General features: G+C 34.7%; 1 protein-coding gene across 4 annotated transcripts; it reads left to right on the top strand.

The window, feature by feature from the left end:
• The first annotated feature begins 263 nt into the window (after positions 1–263).
• Positions 264–23,357, top strand: LOC124536797 (insulin receptor substrate 1). Of its 4 annotated transcripts, XM_047113399.1 has the most exons (13): positions 264–1,296; positions 9,942–10,125; positions 11,701–11,826; positions 13,570–13,721; positions 15,515–15,622; positions 18,350–18,673; positions 19,934–20,032; positions 20,177–20,285; positions 20,411–20,599; positions 20,900–21,164; positions 21,240–21,837; positions 21,924–22,051; positions 22,303–23,357. In XM_047113399.1, the coding sequence occupies exons 1-12, from the start codon at positions 930–932 to the stop codon at positions 22,043–22,045; spliced, it is 2,643 nt and encodes an 880-aa protein (XP_046969355.1). In that variant the 5' UTR covers positions 264–929; the 3' UTR covers positions 22,046–22,051; positions 22,303–23,357. The 4 variants fall into 4 exon arrangements, with proteins under 4 accessions (XP_046969355.1, XP_046969356.1, XP_046969358.1 ...); XM_047113400.1 differs by lacking the exon at positions 15,515–15,622; XM_047113401.1 differs by lacking the exon at positions 18,350–18,673 and having other exon boundaries at positions 267–1,296.
• The last annotated feature ends 1,924 nt before the right edge of the window (positions 23,358–25,281 follow it).

The following is a 25,281-nucleotide window of genomic DNA, read 5'->3' on the forward strand; positions in this document are numbered from 1 at the left end:
ACAACTGAATTAATAATAAGAGCTTCATACTACGATGTATTATTTATTACAATTATGAATTTATATAATTTAATATACATATCTAATTTATTTTATGGTTTCATTTATAATTAAGTAAACTACAACTTTTGGTAGTAAATTCTTGAAATTTTTGCATTTATTATATCCGTGTGATTTAAATATATATTTCCTTATCAAATATTAATAAATAATTTGAATGCGATTACTTAATTTCTTTAAAATGTTGGTCAGTGTATCCGAACATTACGGCACTATTTTCTCGTAATCGTCGTTCGAATAAATGACACGCAATAGCGAGGAACCAATAAAAAACGACGCGCAAATACAGGAGTTTTATAAATCAAGTGCATAACATAAAAACGATTTCGTCTAATTTGATTGTTTCATTTCTCGAAATTATATGGTTTTGCAATAGTACAGAATAGCGCGTAAAATTGATTGTTTTGATGTCGCACGGAGGCATGACCACGGCGTGACTTCCATGCCCTGCGTTCCTACGGAAGGGCGTGCGGATTACGTTTACTATGAATGATTTTATCTCTTTCTAAACTCGTGTATCTGTGAATGACCGAGTGTAATAGCGAGCGTACCAAATTATGGATTGAAAAGCGTTTGTTGTTGTATTTTGATATTTGCACCGCATTGCTGCGGAGTTATTGCCGTTATCTCGTTCGTGGATCGTAGTGGTTTGATTTAAGCAGTCATATGGCGCCTGCAAGACTTGTCCGAACGCGAATTAGTTACGCAGTTCGATTTGTCGAGCGCTTTACTATTTACGCACTATTGAAAAGAGATAGTACGTATTTTTAGTCGCGTCGACGGTGAGACGAGTGACTTTCATCACGGTGCGTAAACAACTTCAAGGTTATCCGTCGTGTTTGTGCCAGTGCTGATGCGGAGGCGCTGACATGGCTGCGATGGCAGAGGGTGGCGCGGTAGTGCGTCAAGGCCACCTTCGGAAGTTAAAAACGATGAAGAAGAAGTACTTCGTGCTCCGGGCGGAGACTTCGGAGAGTTCAGCCAGGCTGGAGTACTATGAGTCTGAGAAGAAATTTCGTTCTGGGGCAGCACCTCGTCGAGTGCTGCCTCTAAAAAGTTGTTACAACATAACCAGGAGGCTGGACCTGAAACAGAAACATGTGATAGCGTTATTCACTAAAGAAGAGCAGTTGTGTATAGTGGCTGAGAACGAAGTGGACCTTCATGCTTGGCTTACTGCTATTCTGAAGCAGTTTAGGTCAGATGATGCCAGTGAGGAGCTACTGCATCCCATCCGTAAGTCAGATTTACTATTTATTTATAGAAAAGTGAATTGCATCAAATGTTTAGTATCGCTGTAACCTTAACTAGTGTTATTTATATTTATCTCGAGTTCTTTTTTCTTATCTTAAAAAAAATATGGAAATCGTTAAATTATAGTGCAGAATATATATATATTTATACAATTCCTATTTTTTTTATTCCTTTATACTTTACTTTTTTATTCCTTTATAAATATGAAGTCTTGATTTCTTAACAAAACATTATCGTTAATTAGTTAAATACATTGTAATTATAGTGTATTTCATTTTAAAATATGTTTTAAAAGTTTTAATAAATAATAAAAAATACATTTCGATCTCTGCACTCATGATAATATCTGAATAACATTTAATTAAAAACAGTTCTTTGATTTATATCTACATATATCAACCTAAACAAGATTAAATAAATTTTCTATTACAAAATAATGTGACGGAATGTCAAAATTTAATTAAATATTGTTTCATATACACCTAAATTCTAATATAAACAGAATTGATATAAATGAGGCATCCTAGATAGATTCCATATACTTCTACCATGTTTATCTACTATGTATATATCTCTTAGTATTTTACTTACCATGTAATGGTTTTTATACATTGGTGAGTAAAGTCTATTGAAATTGATTGACTGGTAACTTCCCTAGATGTAACAATATTATATTAAAAAATGAGCATGCTCATCAACAATACTCAACATAACTCTTTCAAGATGAATTATATTTGAGAGACTACACAGAATTCATAATAGTGATGATTATCGAGTCATTTATTTGTTATTCGCCTGTATCCTCAGAGTTATTGGTGAAATAGCCCATGATTTTTTACCCATGCCCTACTCGCACCCATGGTGTTGGTACACACTTTAAAATTTGTGCAATGAGCAAAGTGCAAATGAAATGCACATTAATTTAATTATCAAATAATGTATCACACTTAAAAATAAATATAATGTTATTTGCAAGGCCTTATGACTCATATGAGGACGAAAACAAATTAATTATCTCACAAAGTTTTTTAATTAATGGTACCCAGTACCCAAACATCGATATTAACAACATACAAATAATATGTAATTGTCAATACTAACCTACAGTACTTATCTCTGGCTACAGGATGTAAATGATGATGCATTGTTGTCAATTATAAGAAAATTATAACATTCAAAATTTAAAGTAAAGCTTAAATTCAACTCATAAGATAGGTGCTTCTTTCATTATGGTGTCCTATCGATGCAGGCATGAATACAAATATTGCTCAATATTTCTCTAATATGTATGTTTCCTTATACAATTATCTTTTTCACAAACAAGATACACAAGATATAAACATAAAAAACATAGCATACGAAAACTCAGTACAGTGGTGTGTGTTAAGCTTTAAACCCATAATCTTTGAGTAAAGTTTATATGTTTTATAAACTAAGCCATCTAAATAGGTTCTTTGATCCTATTTAATCAAAATTACATAAATAATCCAAATCAAAATAAGATAACAAAGTATTTAGTTATAGCAACATTATAAATACCACAATACTAACCATGCATATATTTAGTATTGGATTAAAAAAAACAATTCATTTAAATAAATATGCCAACTAATTTTTGTAAAATCCATGTGACATGAAGTTTAAAATATATTATATTGTAGAAAAGTGTTGTAAATTTTTACTGAATCAATAAATAAAAAGTGATATCAATCATAATTCAATGGTATGCAGTATGTATCTCATTAAATTTGGGTTTATGTGGAATCAATAAGTCATATGATGGAAACATACTCCTAGTGTTCTCAAGGCGACCATGTCATTGACCTTCTGATTGTACTTAGATAATGTGAATAAACTTCTATTATGATCATTATGACAGATCGTTTGACATTTGACACCATATGACAGTAAATTTGTAGTAAAGTATTAATATATATATGTATATTTTTTAATTAATTGAAGCATTGTAATAGAAATCATATATCATTAATATATTATATAATATTTTTTAATTATATTCTCAGTTATATGTCATATGTTGTAATTGCTATGAGATTTGATTGTAGTAACTTGTATTGATAATAACGATTTTGTGAATATTTCGCAAGAATAAGACTAAAAAAAATAGGTCACATAAAACTAGATTTAATCTGTGCGTTAGCTTTTTAAAGTGCAGCAGGACATTCTGTAAATTGTTATTCCGAAAAAAAAAACTTTCCTATTTCCCCCCTACCACATATTTAGCGATAGCATTCGTGCCGCCTACTTTTATAGCGACCTTGAACTTAGCTATGACCAATAATAACCTTTATAGCCTACTTCTTAAAATTCAAAATTTTATATTTGTTATGGTAATTGAAAAATGCTGTTAAAGTCCCCTATATATACTGTATTATTTATGTCTTCTACGAAATTGGGAAGTCCCGCGAACGTATAGATTTTATTGGACACGATTATGAACGTTACGATATTATTAGGTTATTTTTTTCCTGTTTCGAGATAACTCTATCTGACTATCGTTTTATTAACGTTATATTATATTTAATATAAGATTTGATTACAAATGAAATTTATTTTTTAAGACTTTTCATCGAATCAATTCGAGTTTGGACGATTTTGTTATTCTTACTATTTCTGTGAAAATGATTTGACGACAGGTTTTTTAATTACCCACATTCGATCAAATATTTAAATATTATTCAGAGTCGAGATGGACCAGTGGTTAGAACACGTACATCTGAACCGATGATTACGGGTTTAAACCCAGGCAAGCACCGCTGTTTCATGTGCTTAATTTGTCTTTATAATTCATCTTGTGTTCAGCGGTGAAGGTAAACATCGTGAGGAAACCTGCATGTGACAAATTTCATAGAAATTCTGTCACATGTGTATTCCAACAACCCGCATTGGAACAGCGTGATGGAATGTTCCAAACCCTCTCTTTAATGGAAGAAGAGGCCTTAACCCAGCAGTGGGAATTTACAGGCTGTTGTTGTTTGTTGTTGTTTCAGTGGAGTCCTCATTTATCATCTGTATCTGTACATAATAATAATCGAATCACTATCATAGTTGTTCAGATTTTGTGGATATATAATTTAAAATACTTAGAAGAGTGGTATGTAACGAACAATTTTATTACTACCTACTTACTCTGTGGTAGGGCCTTGCAAGCCCACCTGGGTATAAATTATTCTATCGATTAATTACAGGCATAACGGATATAACATGTTAGTTCCAATGGTAGGCGGTGCACTGCAAGTAAATTTTATGTTTGATATTTCTTATACTGGCAATGTGGCCCATCTGATGCGGCCATATACTCCGCCATTATTTATGTTTTTTTTCAAGTTGTTTAGGGGGTATAGGTATCTGAAAATCATAGGCAATTAATGAAATATATCATGTGCTTAAAAATATTATAAAAAGTTGTAAGAATAATTGTTCTAGACCAGAATATTGTAAAATATAAATATTACAATGGCAAAAAAAAAATCCAAGTCAGAATATTTATTCATCATAGAAACGTGACGCTCGCTTGTTTATTGTCGGAAAACCCCCAACAGTCCGAAAAGAAATATTTCAGACTATAAAAAAACCAATTGAATTGGTGCGTCTTTTTCTATTTATGCGGGAAAATTGCAACACTAGATCATTTTTAAGTTTTAAGGAACGTTTAAACATAATTGAAATTACCTTATATTTAAATTAAGACGATAGTAAAAGGCAAATCGGGGTAATGTTAATACATCGAATAAAAAAATCCCTAGTGCGATTGAAAATCATGACGTTTCCTCAATAAAATTGTTGATGATACGAAAATAACATCGGCAATATATATATAATGAAATCATAAAAGTCGTCTGTTCGTGAAATAGTTTGTAAAAATAACCATAGACAATACTCGCTCTGAAGTGTATTCGTTGGTTTGTTCGCTATTTTGTTCTCTTTAATGCGGCAAGGTTTTAACGTGATTTTAGGTTTCAAGATATTCGGTCAAAGATTAAATAAAATACAGTCAAGTTGTGGGTATTTGGCAATTTAATTTAGGTAGATAAAATTGTCTATGCTATCAATTAATTGCCCGCTTTACAAGAAATGAATTATTGTGATATGAAAACTTTGTATTTGGGTTATAAAAGGATTTGCTGAGACAATTAAAAATATCGAAAGTTTATGCGATTGAAGACAAATTACTTCGTATTAATAATAACTAGACATATATTAAGCGATCAAGATTAGTGCTTATTACCACGAGGGAAAACCCCGTGTCAGAAAAATGTAAATCATAAAATCAGCGAACATTACCGATGAAAACCCATAGCACTTAAAAAATTCATATGTGTAAAAAGTATAAATAGTTTTCTTACTCTGTAAATAACATTCAAAGTATTGTAATATTCAAAATATGAGCTAATGAGTTAATAGAATATACAATTTATAATACGTAATACTAATACGTCATATCCGGAAGGAAAGAAGAAGGGATGAAATTTTGCTAAATATGTATAAATATTATATAAACCTGCGGCTATACCCGCGTGAAAATTATAAAAAATAATCTTCCAACCCCCGTCCTGAGGAAGTTTCCTAAAATCCATTCTTATCGGATTTGACGAAACCTTACTCTATATAAGGCTAAACTATATAAGGAACCTAGCTGAAAAAAAAATCGAAGTTTGTAGGTAAAAGGTGTTTTAGTTTCTGGGATTTCTTGATTAATCAGTCTGTAATCGGTCTTTTATTTTTTACATCCTTTAGCGCTTCGGAATCATCTAGCTTTTTACAGTGTATTTTTTTTTTGAATTGTATAATTAGTTCTGAAGATTAACCCTATAAACAAACAATTGTTACCTCTACAGTATTAGTCTATGTTAATGCTTCACTGTGTATCAGAGTTCTTAATTACTCCTTATAACACATTATAAGGTGCAATGTCGACTGTATAAATTATATGTCTCTTATATTTTATATTTCTTTATAATTCTATGAAGATTTTAATGAATAGTAATGTAAAGTATTGATTTTGTTTTAATTACTTCATATTACCAACCCGCATTGGAACAGCGTGGTGGAATATGTTCCAAACCCTCTCTTTAATGGATGAGGAGGTCTTATCCCAGCAGTGAAATGTACAGGTTTCAAGTGGAAATTTACAGGCTGTTACTTTATGAAACAATATAGCCCCGCCGCGTCTGTCTATCTGTCTGTATGTTCGCGATATACTCCAATACCACGGGATGGATTTTCATTCAGTTTTCACTAATTAATAGAGGGATTTATAAGGAAGGTTTAGGTCATAACTTTTATTAAGGTTTTTATGTAAATGAGTTGAAACAGAATTATTAAATACTTCGGGAAAAAAGCAACAAAAAATATATAAATAAAAGGTAAAAATATAAAAAAAGATCCACCCGTGCAAAGTCGGGACGGGCCGCTAGTTTATTTATAATAGTCTTGCATACTCTTTCTACCTTTTAATTAATTTGATATTTTTTTATCATAATTACACATATATATTATGTTTAAGTTTTGTTGTTATATCAGAAAGTGTTGTTTATATTATAGAAAATATATTTATAGAATTGTATTATTTTGTATTGGATTGCCCGCGAATTCATTCAAAGGATTTTTTTTAGGAACTTCGATCTATGACAGGTTTTGTTTTGATTTCATTTCATTGTAAACTGCAAGTCACTATCTACATTTTGCGCCATGTTATGAAATATTATTTAAATGTCTTTTTTTATACATCCGCTCTCAAACCTGCTAGGAACTTCAATCCCCTCTCTGAAATTAAATATTTGTTTAATTGTAACGTTTTAGTAAATTGCAATCAAGAAACATCTTTAATACACTACGATTGGAACATTTCAAAATGACCACTTTGATTAGGCGACTTTTTGGAGCTATCATTTCATAATTACTGGGACAAAAATCGGCTTATGCTATGAATATTATAAGATTAACTTATTTTCGAATTTATTTCGAAAAATATGATACCAAAGTATTTTTTATAGCAACATTATATATATCATAATATTAACCATGCATATACATATTTAGTATTGGATTAAAAAAAAAGAAAACATTTTTTTAAAAAAAAATAAACAAGCCAACTAATTTTTGTAAAGTCCATGTGATATGTAGTTTAAAATATATTATATGTATTGTAGAAAAGTGTTGTAGCTTTTATATGCTGAATTAATAAATAAAAATTGATATCAATCATAATTCAATTGTATACAGTATGTATCTCATTAAATTTAGGTTTATGAAAACATACAGCATATATAGTATAATACAGATTGCATACTAAAATAATTCCCATATAAGTCAGTAAAGTTTTCACTGTTATATTAAAATGCATATTTTAATATAACAGTGAACCTAATAACAACAAGTAATTAAACACCAAACAATAATACCGCTTTTTTAAATATATTATCTTACAAGCCCGACATTTTTCCAGAAAGCAATGCGTCGGCTTTCCTTTGTGACTAATAAACATACTTTAGTTAATTGTTCGACTAATGTTTTGTTACACCGATGGCCGATGCTCATTCGCTGATACTGTTAAGTAGCCAAAGCCATTGAACAGAGATAACTAATTGGATTTAGTATTAAGGAAATCTTAAACTTAAAACTTTTATTTATTTATGTTATAATAATTATTTATCAAAACATGGTCGTTAAGGTTATTAGGAACTAGCGACCCGCCACGACTTCGCACGGGTGGGTGCGATACTAAATTCTTTTTTTATGGCATAGGTTGGCGGACGAGCATATGGGCCACCCGATGGTAAGTGGTCACTATCACCCATAGACAACGACGCTGTAAGAAATATTAACTATTCCTTACATCGTCAATGTGCCACCAACCGTGGTAACTAAGATGTTATGCCCCTTGTGACTGTAGTAACACTGGCTCACTCACCCTTCAAACCGGAACACAACAATACTGAGTACTGTTGTTTGGCGGTAGAATAACTAATGAGTGGGCGGTACCTACCCAGATGGGCTTGCACAAAGCCCTACCACCAAGTAACTAAATATACTAAAGAATTTGTTCATTTACGACATCACACTAGATACTAAAACTGTCAGTGTTTCTTTACTGCCCGTATATTATATACAAAAACCTTCCTCTTGAATCAATCTATTAAAAAAAACGCATCAATTTTGGTTTCGTAATTTTTAAAGATCTAAGCGTACATAGGGACAGACTGCGGTAAGCGACTTTGTTTTATTTTGTTACTATATGTAATAATTAGTGAAGTTACATTAAAGAGGGATGGGATATTAACATTTGGTGTTAGGGTTTGTGCCAAGACCGCCTGAATAGGCACCTCTCATTTATCATTCATTTTATCGCACTGTATTGCCGTGTTCCGTTTTGAAAGGGAAGTAAGCCAGTGTAATTAATTACTGGCAAGATACATTACTTAATCCCCATGGTTGGCGGCGGTTGACGAAGTAAGGGAATGCTTAATGTTTCCTAAAATCTATGGGGCGATGACTCTTAATATTGCAATAATATGAACCGATGTATAACCCCAACAGTGATGAAGCTGACAAGCAGAATTAAGGATCTGTATACGAAATATATTCGCTAACCTATAGCGATGGAACTTGATATACGTATGATGATCCAAATAATATTTCACACATAATGACTTCCAGGCTGGATACATTACATACATATATAATTGTATTTAACTAATATATATTTTTTAAATGTATAAGAGTAACTACTTAGTTTCGTGCCGGTTCTTCTCGGTAGAATCTACTTTCCGAACCGGTGGTAGCTTCACTTAATTGTAAAATGACGATTCAAAAGTGCTTGTAAAACCCACTTGAATAAACTTTATTTTGATTTTGATCAACCAGAGTCGCAAAAATCTTTAGAAACAGTTTGTCTAACATATCATTAATTGTATTATCAAACTTTCGAACATTGATAGAATCTTAATATTCATCGGAAATATTCGTCTAAGATTAGATATCTCGAGATAACAGTTTAACTGTTCCAGTAACGACCACAATTCCTTAGTCAATAAAACACGTGAAACAAACACTCACATCTTAGTCAAAGTTTGCGACCAGCCTTTTATATTTTAAATGCTTTTCTTAGACTAGTTTTACTATCCTAATAGAGACAATATGTAGCATACTTTTTTAGTTTGGTGACAACTGGCTGAAAAAAAGGTGAAGTGCAAGTTGGCCTCGCGAACTTACGATTCCGTACCATTTATAAAAACTGCAAAACTAAAACTTTAGCTTTATGGGCATATTACTATTTATTGTTATATCAGCAACAGAAATACATCATCTGTGAAAATTTAAATTGTGTATCTTTCATGGTTTTTGAGATACAGTCTAATGACAGACGGACCGACAGCGGAATCATAGTAATAGAGAAAGATCTATTAAATCCATATACGTACATAAAAGCAGGTGAAACTGCGAAGAGAAGCTACATATTCTATTCGCAGTTTCACCTGCTTTGTAAAAATTTGACAGGAGAATTTTAAATTCATATTTTTGTAATATAATAAACTTAGTACATATAATAATATCAAAATGTTTTGTTTTACTTTTAATATATATGTTAATCAAACGATTTGCAGAACACGTGTGGCAAGTCAACGTACAGAAGAAAGGTTTGGGTGCGTCAAAGAACATTCAGGGTCTCTACAACCTCTGCCTCACGGACAAGACGCTCACACTTGTCAAGATCAAGAGTCAGAACAACGTGATCAGCAATCTTGACATACCGGAGCGGGTCGAATACTCCTTGAAGAATATTAGAAGGTAAGTGAGAAGGGATTATCTTTTAATATTATTTAGTGTTAATCCATACTTATCGCTAAGACCCCATACAGACGACGTGTCAAGTGTTTCGTTATTGTATGTTGTAGTGGTTAGTAGTCGCACTACAGTCAACTAAGCTATCATACAACGAAATTGGTGAGGCTTGAATCCTATTTTGGTTGAAATTCACGAATGTGCAGTCACTTTGTCGTAATGTTCATAGACGATATATATATATATATATTTGGCGCGTCTTCTTAATTTAAAAATGAATAATATTTTTGACAGTTTTATATGAATGCATGTTTATATTTAGAGGTTAGGTCACAATCGAAATTTTGGGATTAGAATTGGTTGTGTTGAGGAATGGACCAACTGATAACTTTATAGATGTTGTTAATATTAAAAGGAGGACAATTATTTTGGGCTTGATATAAGCATAGCTTTATTGTAAAATAAGATACACTATAAAACTAGTGTACTTTTTCTTATCTTAAGAACTTCTAATAGTGCTTGGTTAGTACATTTCTTTACAAGATGGTTAAATTTTTGCTAGTCTTCTTTAGCTCTTGGTCAGTTGTCATTTGCGTGTAATCGATCTTAGCATTACAGTCATCAGAGCATTGTGATTCATTTACAATAGATCAGTTATATCGTAGAGTATAAAATACTTTCGATACCCAAAATATGCAAGTTGATATTTCCTAAAAATATTAAATATCTGTACGTTGATTTATGTTATTATTTTACAACGAATGATCAAATTTGAAACTTTGATAAATCTGCTTAACAGTTTGTTACTGATGAAAACAGTTGTGGATTGTGCTTACTTGACTTTTATTATATATATAATTTGCGTTGTATTCCAATTATGTTTTAGTAGTAGTATGTGTGTTTACATTTTGGAAATAAGTTTTAAATTTTATACTTAAGATGAAACTTTTTTCACACTTTTGGTGCTTCTGTGCTTAAACTAAATACTATTCAATTTTGTTAATGGAATAATTAACTTTATACATAATATATTCGTGTTTGTACGTGAAATATTTTTGAATGATTTTGAGGTGTATTTTATGAACCGCGTTTAGAGTGGAACATCTTTTAAATGGGATCTCAACTCATTCACTCATTGTGAACTGATTCTTGTGATTATTTTGTAGAAATCGATATATACAAACTCACTAGTTTGTAGAAACTGAGTTAGTATATAGAGCCCATGAACTGCGTAGTTCGTATCGGCCCTCTGTCGAGAAATATGTGAATTTGCACATTGATTCCAAGATGTTGTATGCAGTTGCGCTGTACAGCAACTACAGCATATATGCTTTCGTAAAAACACCTGAAGCTTCTCTTGCTGTTTTTTCATAAGTCCGTGCTGTTTATTTTTGCCAAGCGCTGTTAGAGTTTTATAAAATTTAAAACTAAGAGCGCTAATATTCCAAATAAACATTTAAGATTACTTCAAACTGTTGTAATATTTCTTTCTGCATTTAGTGACATATTGCTCACTATATTTTTTTTAGTATACGACCTTTTTACTTAGCTAATGAAATGTCAATTATGTTTCTTTAATAGGTGCGGCGATTCCGAGTGTTTCTTCTACATGGAGGTCGGCCGGCAGACGGCGACGGGGGCGGGCGAGCTGTGGATGCATTCAGACGATTCAAACATCGCTCAGAGCATGCACTCTACGATATACCAGTGAGTTTTCAAACGAATGTCCTCCTGATCATATTATCGGAATTGTCTATTTAACAGGGAATACTTGGCCGACTTTATCGGAAGATGTAGTGCGCCAAAAACCGGCCAAGTGCGAGTAGGACTCGGGGCGAATATTATCTATAAAAACAAAAAACGTACCTGTTGTAGGGCCTCTTTAAATATTTATTTCATTCTTTTTTTTATTTGTTATCTGTAAAATTAAAGTGTCTAACTATCTCGGTTCTCGGAGTTACTAAGTCAGACGGACGGACAGAGAAGTCTTAGTAATAGGGTTCGTTATTCTTTTTGGGCACGAAAACCTAACAAATACGTTGTTTTTGTATGACGTGTCTACGTATTAAATCTTAATAGTATCAGCCCAAATATTTCTTATTAACATAAACTGAGATGCAGTTCAAGTCCCAGGATATTAGTATCTTATAAACTATATATTTTTAATATAAAGCAATTAGATAGATATCCTACTAACTAATAGATAGTTAGTTACCTGAAAACGGTAACGAGGCCGTATCTTCCACTCTAGACAAAATTAAGGTTGGAGAATCAGTTCGGCCATCAAATAGGTATTCGATGTGACGCGTGATCAACGATAGGCGAGTGGAAAAATCCCTAGACAATTGTTTATTTTTAAGTGATCGATTTAAAATTTTCAACCGACAACCATTTGTTATGTTCGTTGCACATCGATTCTCAAGGCCACTTAGATATAACTTCGTTTATTGGTCGCTTTTTGTCTTCCCCTGTATATTTATATAAATGTTATGAATAAAGGCAGATGCGCACCGTTTGATTTGATTGTGGAACGAATCCTGATAGTTTGTACTTCAGTACATGATATGAAGAAAAGCAAATGTAAATGTCTCACGACTGTGTTGAGGCTTTTCTTCTTGAAAATCTTTAAAAGTTATCCCATCATGGTGTTCCAAGATGCAAACGAGGGAGACTTCCACCATTCCCATTTTGCCCAAGGAGGTAACCTCGTGATCTTTTCCTCCAATAAATAAATTTAATGACATGGAAATTTAATGGAGTTTGCTCGGGTTAAAACGAGCAATCATCAGTTAAGATTCACGTGTTCCAACTACAGGCTATTTTAAAGCCGGAAATTGAGGTAGTTCCTAAATGGTTGAAAAAACTGTTTTAACATAATCGACGTCAACGCGAGCGGAGGGTCGTGCAGGCGCTCGACTTTAATTAAGTTTTTATAAGTGCCTTTGAATGGTTTGTTTACGGGACTAATTGTAGAGATACTTAGTACAACATTTGTTTTGAGACTTTATTGTTGTGAGCCAAAAACTGTGCTGCGTTTTTAATCGACGCTATTTTAATGATTGTAGACAGAAAATTTTGTTACAAAATTTAAATGTATGTACATATATATCTCACTATTCTATATAGGTCCTTAAGCATTATTAATAATAATTATACTGGTATTCCTTGTTATTTTATCGAAGATTTCTCGAAGATTACGATTCCAAAAATCAGTGCTGATTGGTCATAATAATGACAAAAAAGATTTATTTATTAAACAATTATGAAGGAAACACAGTGCTGAGAACAATAACTAAACCAAAACCGCACTCAACTTTCAAACACAACGATCATAAGTCTTATTTGGTGGTGGAAAGTATGATGAGTATGTGTACGCAGTGAAACTCGATTTTTTGTGACATTTAATAACTCAAAAGCAAAACGTAATAATGTATTCGTTTCAAATTTCAGCGCTATGAGGAATTGCGCGAAGGAGACAGAAAACGAAAAGGACCACATCGTAGTGCCCGCTAAGAATTCGCTGCTAATGGAGGGTTCGCATCCGCTGCCCGCGCGCCGGCAGACGTACTCCGACGGGCGCGGCCGCGCGGGGATATACAACGGTGAGAACCTCTAAGAGATATATCTCTCTCAAGTATCCACAAAAGGTCGATGACCGACGTATAGTACGACACAAATTAGATGTAGCATCGGAAAATGCAATGGAATGAAATTAAAACCGATTACTGCCGATTTACACAACCAATAGAAATAGCTCCCTATCGCGCCATTCGACGCTATTTGTCGCTATAGATTCACACGTCAGAGAAAGCAAGTGCATGTAAATCCACCCGTCAAATTGACGAATATATTAGGTCATATGATATTACAATTTATTACGTTTATGCAAAGATCAAATTCGCATGAGAAATAAATATTGATAATTTGGGATAGCGTACTCAATTCGGATGTGATCGGTTTTACGAATTTTGCCGATGCGACATCTAAGTTATGTCGTACTATATGTGATTAGATGATTCACGCGGAAAATTCAAAGGGATAATGACCTCTAGGTTACCACATAATCTATGACGTCAACAAGGTACAGTTAGAAGAAAAAGTTTCGAGATTTTTTTTTTTTTTTTAACAGAAACCTTGCTTCAATTAAATACGTATTTCGATTATATGTACATATGATTTGTTTAAGGAAGTTTTTTTGGATTCGGATTATTGAATTTGTTTTCACTTTTAATGTTTGATTTTAATAACCGTGTAGCGATGGTGAATGGTTATTTTTTTTACAGTAAATTCAAATATTAAACATTTTCGATATAACAGTACACTGCTCATGATTGAAAAATACTTGGGAGGCTTTCTTTATTTTATTTTTCTTTTCTCATAAACATTTAGATTCATGTAGATTTGACAATGATTTTATATCATGTAGAAACTCAGCCTCTTAATGTTTTTTAAGACCTTATTCCGTTTAACATCGTATTCATTGCCATTAATAGTAATTTTATAATCAATGTGTTTCTGCTTGTGTTATTTGATCTGTAACGGAATAAGGCCCAAAGTAATATTGTAGTTAATAGTCGGTTTTTATTTTCCTGTAGTGTAGTTAGTTGCTTATTATAATAGCTACATATAACATCTTTCAACCCTTTATAAAATGAGAAATAAGTATTGGATAAGTTGATACTTTTCTTTCATAAAAATAATTCGTGCATTTTGTTTTTATTTGGTTAAAGGGTTTTGTGCAATATTTTATGTTGCTGTCTGGTAAAATGTGTTTGTGTAATTAAAGGCACAATGTACAGAACATCTTATTTTTAATTTTTATGACTGGCAACACTTTTATAGTATTAGATGCGATTCATTTTTGAAGTGGCAACGCTTACATGTGGTGACTCGTTGGGTGGCTTATTTGTTTGTCCATCGTATTATAATTTTGCGTGTAAGAGTTTGTTCCGCGCATTCACCAAGTATTCAACATTTAACATAATTATGTTAATAAATAACTATACAAATTGTATTGATTGTACTGTCAATAAAACAGCGAAATTTAGTTTAAGTTTTCAAATGAATTTTATAGTGGGTTGAAATTGTTTATATAATAAGTAGATTGTCACTAACATTTTGTAGTTAGTATGTCTCTGTTAGAACTGTTACAATTATACTATCCGTTTTTTTTAAATTACACTTTCGACATTCGAATTTCGAATTTTGTATTTCGAACGTAATTTTAACAGTTCTAATAAATATAAAAAGCCTTGCATCACCGATCGGACGAGGTACGCCGCATTTGTGATAACGTCGCGTGTCCGCGTACACACCTGCTAACGAGGAACACGGCCAAGCGAATATACGTCCTAACCGATACACATAACAGCTATATCGGCGTAATCTATTGCAGACAAGGGCCTCTGTGTTGGCTCGTGTATAAGACAATGCGTGTGCGCCTCAGCCACCTACTCCATAGACGACTCGTCTGCGGCGATAGCGCCTCTGACGCCAAAGAACGGTAGGAATATTGTGCAACGAATTATACGATAATGCCAGTATTTGGTATTGTGGTGAAGAATCGTTTCATTTTAACTTATCGTACCTTGTATCCTCTGTTTTGTTTAATCGATTTAAAATATCGATAAAACTCGATTGCCGGATCACGTGATCATTTGGCAAAAATTCAACTATTTTAAACGTTCGTACTGTATTGCAGATTTTTTTTGTAATTATTCACATAATGAGTATTATATTTGTTGATTCAAAGGATACAGGGTAGTCTACATTGTAAATGATCATCATCGGCTTCCCTCTTCAATCATCGCTCATTTTATGCTAAATGCATTTTCATCATCATCCTGTATATTTTATTTTGCTCTTTCGTTTGAAGCGTCCTTCCCTCTTCGTAATTGAGACGTCATCTTGATTGTGTTCAATTTTTAACTCCTATATAACGCGAGAGTTTCTCATTTTCGATTGTTCTTTTGTTTTTGATGTTTATCGTAAGCAAATGTAATTGCTATGTGTATTCCATAAGTGTTTATAAAGTTAATTTAACCCAAAGCATGATATCTGATAGAAACGCCCTAAATGTTTTCATTGAATAATAAGTAATTATAATTGGTGTTTTGAAACTAATGGACTTTTGGTTTTTTTTTTATGAATGCTAAAATAAATATGTATTATTAGTTTGCCTAAAATCATTAATAATAACCGAGTGTCTGTCATTAAACTAACACCTAAAACCCATTAATTATATTTGGAGGGTCTAAAATATTTATTAATATAAGACAAGATTGAAATGCAACTAGAAATATATTTTCATGTAATAATTCCAGACCGAATCTCCCAGGTCTTAATTATATTCAGCTTAACGTATAATGGAATTAATTACGTAATTGAAAACAGATTTTCTCGAGTTTGTCATGCATGAATTAAATGGTCAAATTTTAGTGTTTGGTTGTCTATGATGGTTCTTGATATTTTAATCTGTGGGTATCGTTTATCAAATAATTTCTCTACTTAAACATTAAACAGTTTTTGATAGTACTAGTGGTTCAAACGCGTCGGTTTAAAGCCAACTACATTTTTCTCCTATCAGAAAAATAACGACTCTACAAGTGTTACTTAAAAAGTTTTTAAAATGTCTAATTTAATCCTATACTAGTATAAAGATCATGAGAAAGAAACATAGTTGTACCACGCGTAATAAATTACTAATAGTGAGTCGAATTGTTTTACACAAATACACATAAGACGTAGACAATACATTTAGGAAGCAAAGGTTGGTTCACATTTGTCAAATCCATCAATTTAAGATTACAAGCTCTAAGTAAAAAAAAGCAATAATATCTTAATGTACCATAGATAGCAAACGCAGGTAACTGATTTCGGGTTTGTACCTCGTCTAAACAAAAGTATAATTGCGTAAACGAATAGGACTACTACAGAAGTCGTTGGGGGTTTAGTCCTTATTCCTTTGTAACACACAGAGTCGGATTTAAAGGTGTGGAGGCCCCGGGGCTAAAAGCAGTGAGGGCCCTAGACAAACAGAAGCGTGAACACCCTAATAATTATATTTTTATGAATTAATTAGTTTTTTTTTAAATTAAAATCAGTAAGCTATGAATTGTTTCGTATTTGTATCGGTAACTTTTAAAATATTAAATGGTAACATTTTATAATTTGACTATATCTCAGTATTTGTTAACTTGCTGAAAACTGTGGCCCCCCCTCATGTGGAGGCCCCCTCTCATGTGGAGGCCCCAGGGCAGTTGCCCCGGTTGCCCTCCCCTAAATACGGCCCTGGTAACACATACACCGCCCCCCCCCCTATCGTTGTTCCGTCTGAACGTAATTAACTCACTATTAGTAAATTGTTACAAATGTGTTCGTAAATTTAAACAATTGTGATATTTATTATATTAGAATTTTGGTTTAATGCTGGACAAAGTCGTGAAGAACATACCCGGATATAATGTTAGAATATATAGTTTAGATAACTAAATTAAAGTGCTACAATCGTCTATGTCTATGTGAATCGTTTAAAGCATGTACATATCTGTCGAAGTATTTTGGTCTCTGTCGTCCAATGACGTAAGGTTTAATATCGTCTGCATGAATCGGTGATGGTTTTCTGTCGTCTGACCAGTGTACTGTCTGGTGTGAAGATATCATATACAATACATACATAAACACAAACATTTTAAAATATGGCAACGACTTTGTGATTTTAATGTTGCCATGTTTTTGTAAAATATTTTTAACATATAACGGACAATGGTATCTTGGTCAATGATATATTATAATTAAAAAATGCTCTAATTACATAAGAGGATTGTTAGTTCAATAATATAAGAATCTAATTGAGTAATATATGTGATGATTTAATTTCACTATAAATTGTGTTTTAAAATGTTTTGTCAAAAAGACATTTTCCAGCTAAGCGTAAAAAAGTAAAAGCTATACCAATTGATTAATAGCTCGAATCAGATACGCTACTCTAAAGTACTACAGTTTTTAGTTATTTGCTTAGTTACAGAAGGATATCACTATAGAGAAGTGAGCATAGTATTTCATAGTGTAAGGCTAGGGTCGATAATTTTTAATTGACTTTGTTTCTTATTGCAAAGGCGTAAGCTTCATAATCGAGATACCATCGTCTCACATCACTTAACCAACCATTGCACCGGGTGACGCTTGGTGCCATATGTTTACGTGTCGCTTCTCATTGTATTTTCCTCAGCCGAAAACCAACCGCCGAATAACACACTAACGACTGACAAACTCATCGATCATCCAGTGAGGCTCAAAAAACACAACCGTACCGACTCGTTGCCCACCGGGTGTTCGTTATTCCAAGAACCGCTCAAGATCGGTCACACGAGGACGTGGTCCACTCCCCTGACCGGAGACGAATTGGATCGAGCGATTCTAGAGAAATCGTTGATTCACTCGTCGTGTAAGACGGTCAACGGGAAGGACATATTCCCCACGAAGAAGTCGTCGGGAAGCAGGCGAGCGAGCACTGGTCAAAGGTTTCCGAAACTGTCGCCGGCGCATACGAAGAGTATGTATAAACGACACCGCTTTCCGTAACCCGCATCGCATCGCACCCTTACTAACTCGAGACCTGCCAGCCGCATGACTCCAGCTGACAGACTCCACTCATTCATTATCTGTTTCACGACCTGGCGACTCTTGGCGGTTTGAGTTCGCTTGACGTTTGAAATAGAAGATAAACAAGCTTGAAGCAGTGAATGCATGTGCTTGATTTATAAATAAGTATATTTTTGCTTGCCGATGATGTTTATTATATAATAAATATATATTTCTCTTTTTTTGTTTTTGCATGTTTTTTTCGACTCATTTAAAATTAGATTTAGTTAATTTGTTTGTGTAAGTTTTTTTAACTTTGTCTGTCCCGAAGATTTAACTAGAGAATCATTTTGTTTTAAAACAAAAACAGAAATGAAAAGTTTTAATCTTGAATAGAAAGAACAAACATCCATAAACTCATGTTTAAATGTACATTATTATAATTTTTATTTGTAATACACTGAATGTTCCCAAAACTAAATGCTTATCCACATTTCGTTGTCATTAACAATATATTAATAGCTCATAACAAGGTACCCATTGATATCATTATGTAAATGATTTCTCCGTAAGCTCAGATATTTTGTCCCGATTGGAAAATTTGCTAAGGCTCCTATCACTGTCAAGCTTCATACTAGAAAATTTCACGATGTTTTTATATTAAATTTTCAATGTTACTTCACTGTGACAGTGCTTTTATAATATCAGTCGATCCTCAGTAATGCGACAAAAGTTTAGCAAATTATTATTGATAACATCATTCCGTATTCAATAAACTATTCAATAACTATCATAGAATTTGTGAAGTAAACCAAAAATATGATACGCAACACGAACGATGTTGCAACCTATTGGTCGTATAACAAGAACAATCGTATGTGACGCTTATGCTCTTCTTAATTTGTATTACTGAGGTTCGACAGTTTCTTTAACGTGAGTATATGTCCTTTTGGGTTACTTATTAAAAATACAGAAACTCTTATCGTGAAACTATCAATTATATTATTATGTTGTTAAATTTATAATTGGTGCTTAAAATCTTTAAAAATTTGGTAGTAACATTAAAAAAGTACTAGCTAAATTCCAGCTAAAGCCAGGACACGCTTATTAATGGTGTTAAATAAGTATAATATTAAATGTTAAACTATACATTGCTGTTTTAAATTGGATTTATTAAAAATGAATTATCGTCGAGGATAAAGGGTCTACAATAAAACAATTTTGTCCTCAGATTCGAGTGCGTTACGAAAGCGTTGTGAGACGATGCCTTCTCGTGCGAGCTCGTCTTACGAACCCGAGCGACTACCGCCGCGCGATACAGATCTTGACGGTAGGAAAATTTAATTACTGATTGCTTTCAATTGGTGCTTTTTATACATGCTAGCTGAGACATATTTGGTCACATTGACTTAATATGAATATGACTTAGATTTTGGTTTGATGATTTGTAAGTGTTAAACTTTTATCTCGTAAGGTTTGGACTCATCGCGTGACGACATCGACTCGATATCGGAATGGTACCGGACCCCGAGGATACCCGAGGAACCGGATTGTTGCGACATCATGTCGAAGGATTTCATGAGGTAGCGTGTTATTAGAATGGCTATAATTATATGAAATGTTTGTTTGATGGGCAGTGATAGTAGTTTCTGAAAATGAATATTTGGGCGTTATTTTGGTTGTCTAAGTTGGTATTGTGTATTTATAGCATGACAACGCGTGGCAGCTCCATAGCGCACTCGCGGACGTCGTCGATGGGCGCCGACGAGCCCGACGTCGCCGAGGCCACCTTCCCCGACGGCTACCTGCCCATGGCGCCCGGACACGAGCCCCTCGGCCTTGTCTCCTCCAGTGGCTCTGTCTGCAGCGGAACGCCTTCCACCGATCCTAGGTTTAGGTAAAACTAACATTTGATTTACACTCCATTTTTTATATCCATAAGTTGAATATGCTTTGTTCAAGTAAGGGTTGAAAATTCTTAAAATTGTGATTTTACAAAATTCTACTCAGTAAAGCTATCCCGTTATCCTACTTGTTTATTACTGTGATTTAAATAATTATTTGATCATAATGGTATGGCATAAGTGAACATCGAAAAACTGGAACAAAAGTGATAATTCTTTATACAGCAAATTAAAAAATCAAAATACATAAATTAACTAATAGCGATAAGTACTAAATAACGATTTGTCCGTAGCGAATACCAACTGGAACCCGCCACGGCGCACATCTCCGCGGAGCGCTCCACGCGCGCCTACAGCGTGGGGTCGCGGCCGGCGTCGTCGCGGCCCGAACCCGCCCGCCTGCGCGCCTACAGCGCCGGCGCGCGCCGCCCGCCCGCGCACCACGCGCACGCCGCGCACAACCATGCGCACCACGCGCACCTCGCGCACCACCACCCGCGCGCCTCCGCCGACGACCTCATGGAGCTCGACTTCTCCACCAACTCGCCGGCGCCCAAGGTACCTCGCCCCCCACCTTCCCCCCATTCGCTTGCTCGCTATCGAACTCGACGAGATCGTCTAAATCGGTCGCAGTGGCCCTCGCAGGTGATCGTGGCGCGGACGCCGCCCGGCGGCGGCTTCGCGGAGGCGCGGCGCAGCAACGTGGACGAGTACGTGGACATGTCGCCGCGCAACGCGGGCTACGTGGAGATGCGGCCCGGCGAGCGCGGCGAGCGCGGCGAGCGCGGCGAGGCGGGCGCGCCGGCCACGCCCGACGGCTACGTGGAGATGAGCTACGGGCGCGCGCCCACGCGGCCCATCGCCATCGCGGCGCCGCGCCAGCCGCCGCGCGCGCCCGCCGCCTCGCCCGCCGCCGCCTCGCCCGACGACCGGCGCCGCCGCCGCGAGCCGCGCACGCCGCTGGGCTCGCAGACGCTGTTCCACATGTCCATGGAGTCGCCGTCGTCGCCGCCCGAGTCCGACGTGGCCGAGCTGGAGGACGACCACCACTACCTGAGCACGGTGCGCGAGATCTCGGAGGACGGGCGCCGCAGCCCCGAGGCGCGCGCGCCCGACGCCGGGGAGGTGTCCTCGTCGCCGCAGTACGTGCAGCTGGCCGGCCCGGAGCCGGACGAGCCGCCCGCGAACCCCACCGCCGCCAAGACCATCGTGCGCCCGGACGACGTCAGAGGTCAGTCTTGCGGACCCGCTTGCTAAGTTAAAATGAGTTAATGTCGCTATCTCGACGACAAGCTATAAGCGTGTGTGGTGTTGCAGCGGGCGTGCACTACGCGGCGCTGGACCTGGAGCCGCGTCGCGCGCCGGCCGCGCCCGCGCCGCGCCTCTACACGCAGATCGACTTCCTGCGCAGCGAGAAGTACGCCGCCGACGCCACCTAGCGCACGGTACGCACCACTTTACTCCTTTCCCATTCGTCTACCGTTTTTACTAAATCAGCTCACAATCACTATCGAAGTATATTTTTTTTTTTTATTTATAGTGTAATTGTTTCTATTATTAATTAATCTTGAGTCATTTTTTTTAACACAACTGAATGTGCCCTGTATTCCAATAGCAAAAAGAGTAAAGATATAATAACTACATCTTAATACGCGTAACACACTTTTTTTAACATATATTGTATCTGTACCGACAGCGCCGTCACCGCCGGCCGTCACGCCGAGGCCCGTCGTCGTGGACTCGTCTCGTCTCGTCACATCTCATCTCGTCTCTATGTTATCTTTCAATTCAATTTGTACAAATTTTAAACTAAATCAAAAAACGATAATGAAATACTGGTATGTTATACATTAAATTATAATTAATGCGAATATTTATATATATTTCGCTTACGTTTTATTTTTAAACTTGGCTCGCCGTTACTTGTTTATATTTTGTATGAATTGATATGAAAAAGTGTGAACAATCAAGCGTGCGTTATCGGTAATATAAGTGGTATTATTAAGTTTCTTTCTACAAAATTTTATATATTTATATATTAAATAAGGCTGATCATCCGGTTCGAGCACAAGGCAGATTGATGTTTATTCTTTAACGCTTGTCGTTGAAAATAAACATAAATGTAATTAGTGTAATTGTATATTATTTTATAGCGCTAGTATGTGCTTGGACGACCAGCCTCGAGTATATTTTTTAAATAATAAGCTTTCTCTTTATACGACTTCTAATTAGTAGTCCCTTACGAAGTTATGATTGCACTGTTATGCCAAATTATTATTAGTATATTAATTAAATTACTCGTATTAGAAACTTTTACTACTTCGATTACATTCATTATCAAAAATTTTAATGAAATTAAAAGTTTGACGGATCAATAATTAAATATACACTCCTTGGCCGCAGTAAGGATCACGCCACGCATCGGATAACTGCTAGAACGTTTGGGCGCAATACTCGAGGAAACAAAATCAGAATCAGTATAATCATACATTACTATAACGTACGCTAAAGCGTTCTAAGGATTATATGTTTTATTGCATTAAAATAAGAACCATAATTCTCTAATAGGTTGACGCGAGTGAACACTCAGCCGAGGCGCTTAACTTAAATTTTAACTGCCATTAAATATAGAAAGCGTATGATCGTACAACTTGTCCTAAACTTACCTAAAGTGGTATTTTTTTAGTAATATAAGTAACTGTCTTATTTATCGGTATCAAGGTATAGTATTATTTGCCATTTTTGCTTTTTTTTTTTAGTCAGTAACTTCTAAAGGCTAGAAACTATCGGGCCATGGAGCCCCTATTAAACATATACCAAAATAATAATAATTAAAAAAAAAGTTAAGGCCGAATTAATTATAATTTAATCCAGTTGAAGTAATACTTTGTAACTTCTCAGTACCTTTGTGGTATTGATTAGATTACTTGTAAGACTGTTTCCGCGTCTTGCAGGTAAAAGGGCGAAAGTACATTTCAAAAACCATACAAAGAACACATTTTGCTATTTGAATAATGATAAAAAAAAAATAAGAATATTGTTTGTGCTCACGGTAGCTTAACAGTACAAATACCTATGCCATATTGTGAAAGGCATTTGTTATATAGAACAAATAATATTTGTTTGTATTCTGATTACCACAATAAAAGGTTATAGACAGTTATTTTAGTCTAAAATAAATACCATATTAGGTAAATTTATAGGACAAAGGTTACAAGGATTGACTGTTGTGAAAATGTTCTTTTTTTAAAAGTCATAATTAAATTGTGTATTTTTTTTAAATGAAATTATGTTTGACCGTTAGATCGAATGAAATGAATAGTTTCGCATATCGCTTGCTACTGTTTCCGTGATACGATTCGCTGTGTTTTTATTACACTCTGTATAAATATTGAAAACGAAATGATTCTAAGTCTACGCAAGTCTTAAATTAATTATTATCGAACGCATTTTTATAAGTGTACAGTAAGACACAACTTGGATGTAGCATCGGCAAAATTCGAAAAACCTATCACAGCCGAATTAAGTACGCTATCCAAAATTATCAATATTTATTTATTATGTGAATATAATGTTTACACAAACGTAATAACTATTAATCACATGACCCAATATATTCGTCGATTTATAAGCACTTGCTTTCTGAAGTGACACGAAAATCTATAGTGACGTATGGCGCGATAGGGAGCTATTTATATTGGTTGTGTAAATCGGCAGTAATCGGTTTTTATTGAATTCGCCGATGCTACATCTAAGTTGTGTCGTACTGTACGTTCATTCGTTGTTTTCTCAGTTAATATATTGAAACTGATGAGAACATATTCGTACAAAATACGTTTAATATAATTAACAGTAAATAAAATAATTCGTTTTATCGGTTTGAATATTTTAATTATGGAAATATCGTTCAAACTCTAGTACAATCGCGAATACAATTATAAGGATATATTAAGAGAATAATTCAAATACTAGTACATTGTTAATAACCGATATATATACATAGACACGTGACTCGACCGTGGATCACTCTTATGCATATAGATTCGACGACACTAAAAATAATGCCTACCTTGTCTTACATTGGAAGTAAGACAAGGACAGCGCTATTCTTAGTCGGGTTTAATAAGAATGTTATCCAATTCGGGTTAGGACATAGCAAATATTAATGTTAAATACGACAACGGACGATTGGGGAAGAGAAATGTGTCACAAAGGTATTTTTGTACGATATTGTTATGAAAAAAAAAAAAAAAAACAAAATTTCCAGTCAACGCAAACGTTTTCCTATACAAACAATTTACAATATTTTAAAACATATCTCACCTTCTTTAATTCGAATGTAATATAAATCGTAACTCATTTGTTTATTATATTTGTTAAATGATGTAAATAAAACCCAGTGCACATTTCTCAGCCTCTCCGTTGTCCTTAGTCGATAAAGCAACGGTTGTGAGAGAGGCCTAACGTAGTTGATTCAGTTCTTGCGTTCCAGATAATACTACCTATTGTGTTCCTAGGGTACTGTTTAAACCACTGTGCAATTTTTACCACGATGTTTTTCAAATCGAAGTTATTTCTACACTGTTATCGTTTGTTATTGGTTAAAACTTGGCTATGTTCCATTCGTAAATACAATTTTGAATAGGCAACTTTGTAATGATAAATTTCAGAATAT

This window comes from Vanessa cardui, chromosome 17 (assembly GCF_905220365.1).
Source record: "Vanessa cardui chromosome 17, ilVanCard2.1, whole genome shotgun sequence".
In the NCBI taxonomy this organism is placed as follows: domain Eukaryota; kingdom Metazoa; phylum Arthropoda; class Insecta; order Lepidoptera; family Nymphalidae; genus Vanessa; species Vanessa cardui.

What these genes read in the sequence shown, in the direction of transcription:
- LOC124536797 (XM_047113399.1), top strand. Translation starts at nt 930, where the DNA reads ATGGCTGCGATGGCAGAGGGTGGCGCGGTAGTGCGTCAAGGCCACCTT. An exon ending in TCCTTGAAGAATATTAGAAG is followed by an intron (nt 10,126 to 11,700) that starts GTAAGTGAGAAG and finishes TTTCTTTAATAG; the next exon opens with GTGCGGCGATTCCGAGTGTT. An exon ending in ATGCACTCTACGATATACCA is followed by an intron (nt 11,827 to 13,569) that starts GTGAGTTTTCAA and finishes TTCAAATTTCAG; the next exon opens with CGCTATGAGGAATTGCGCGA.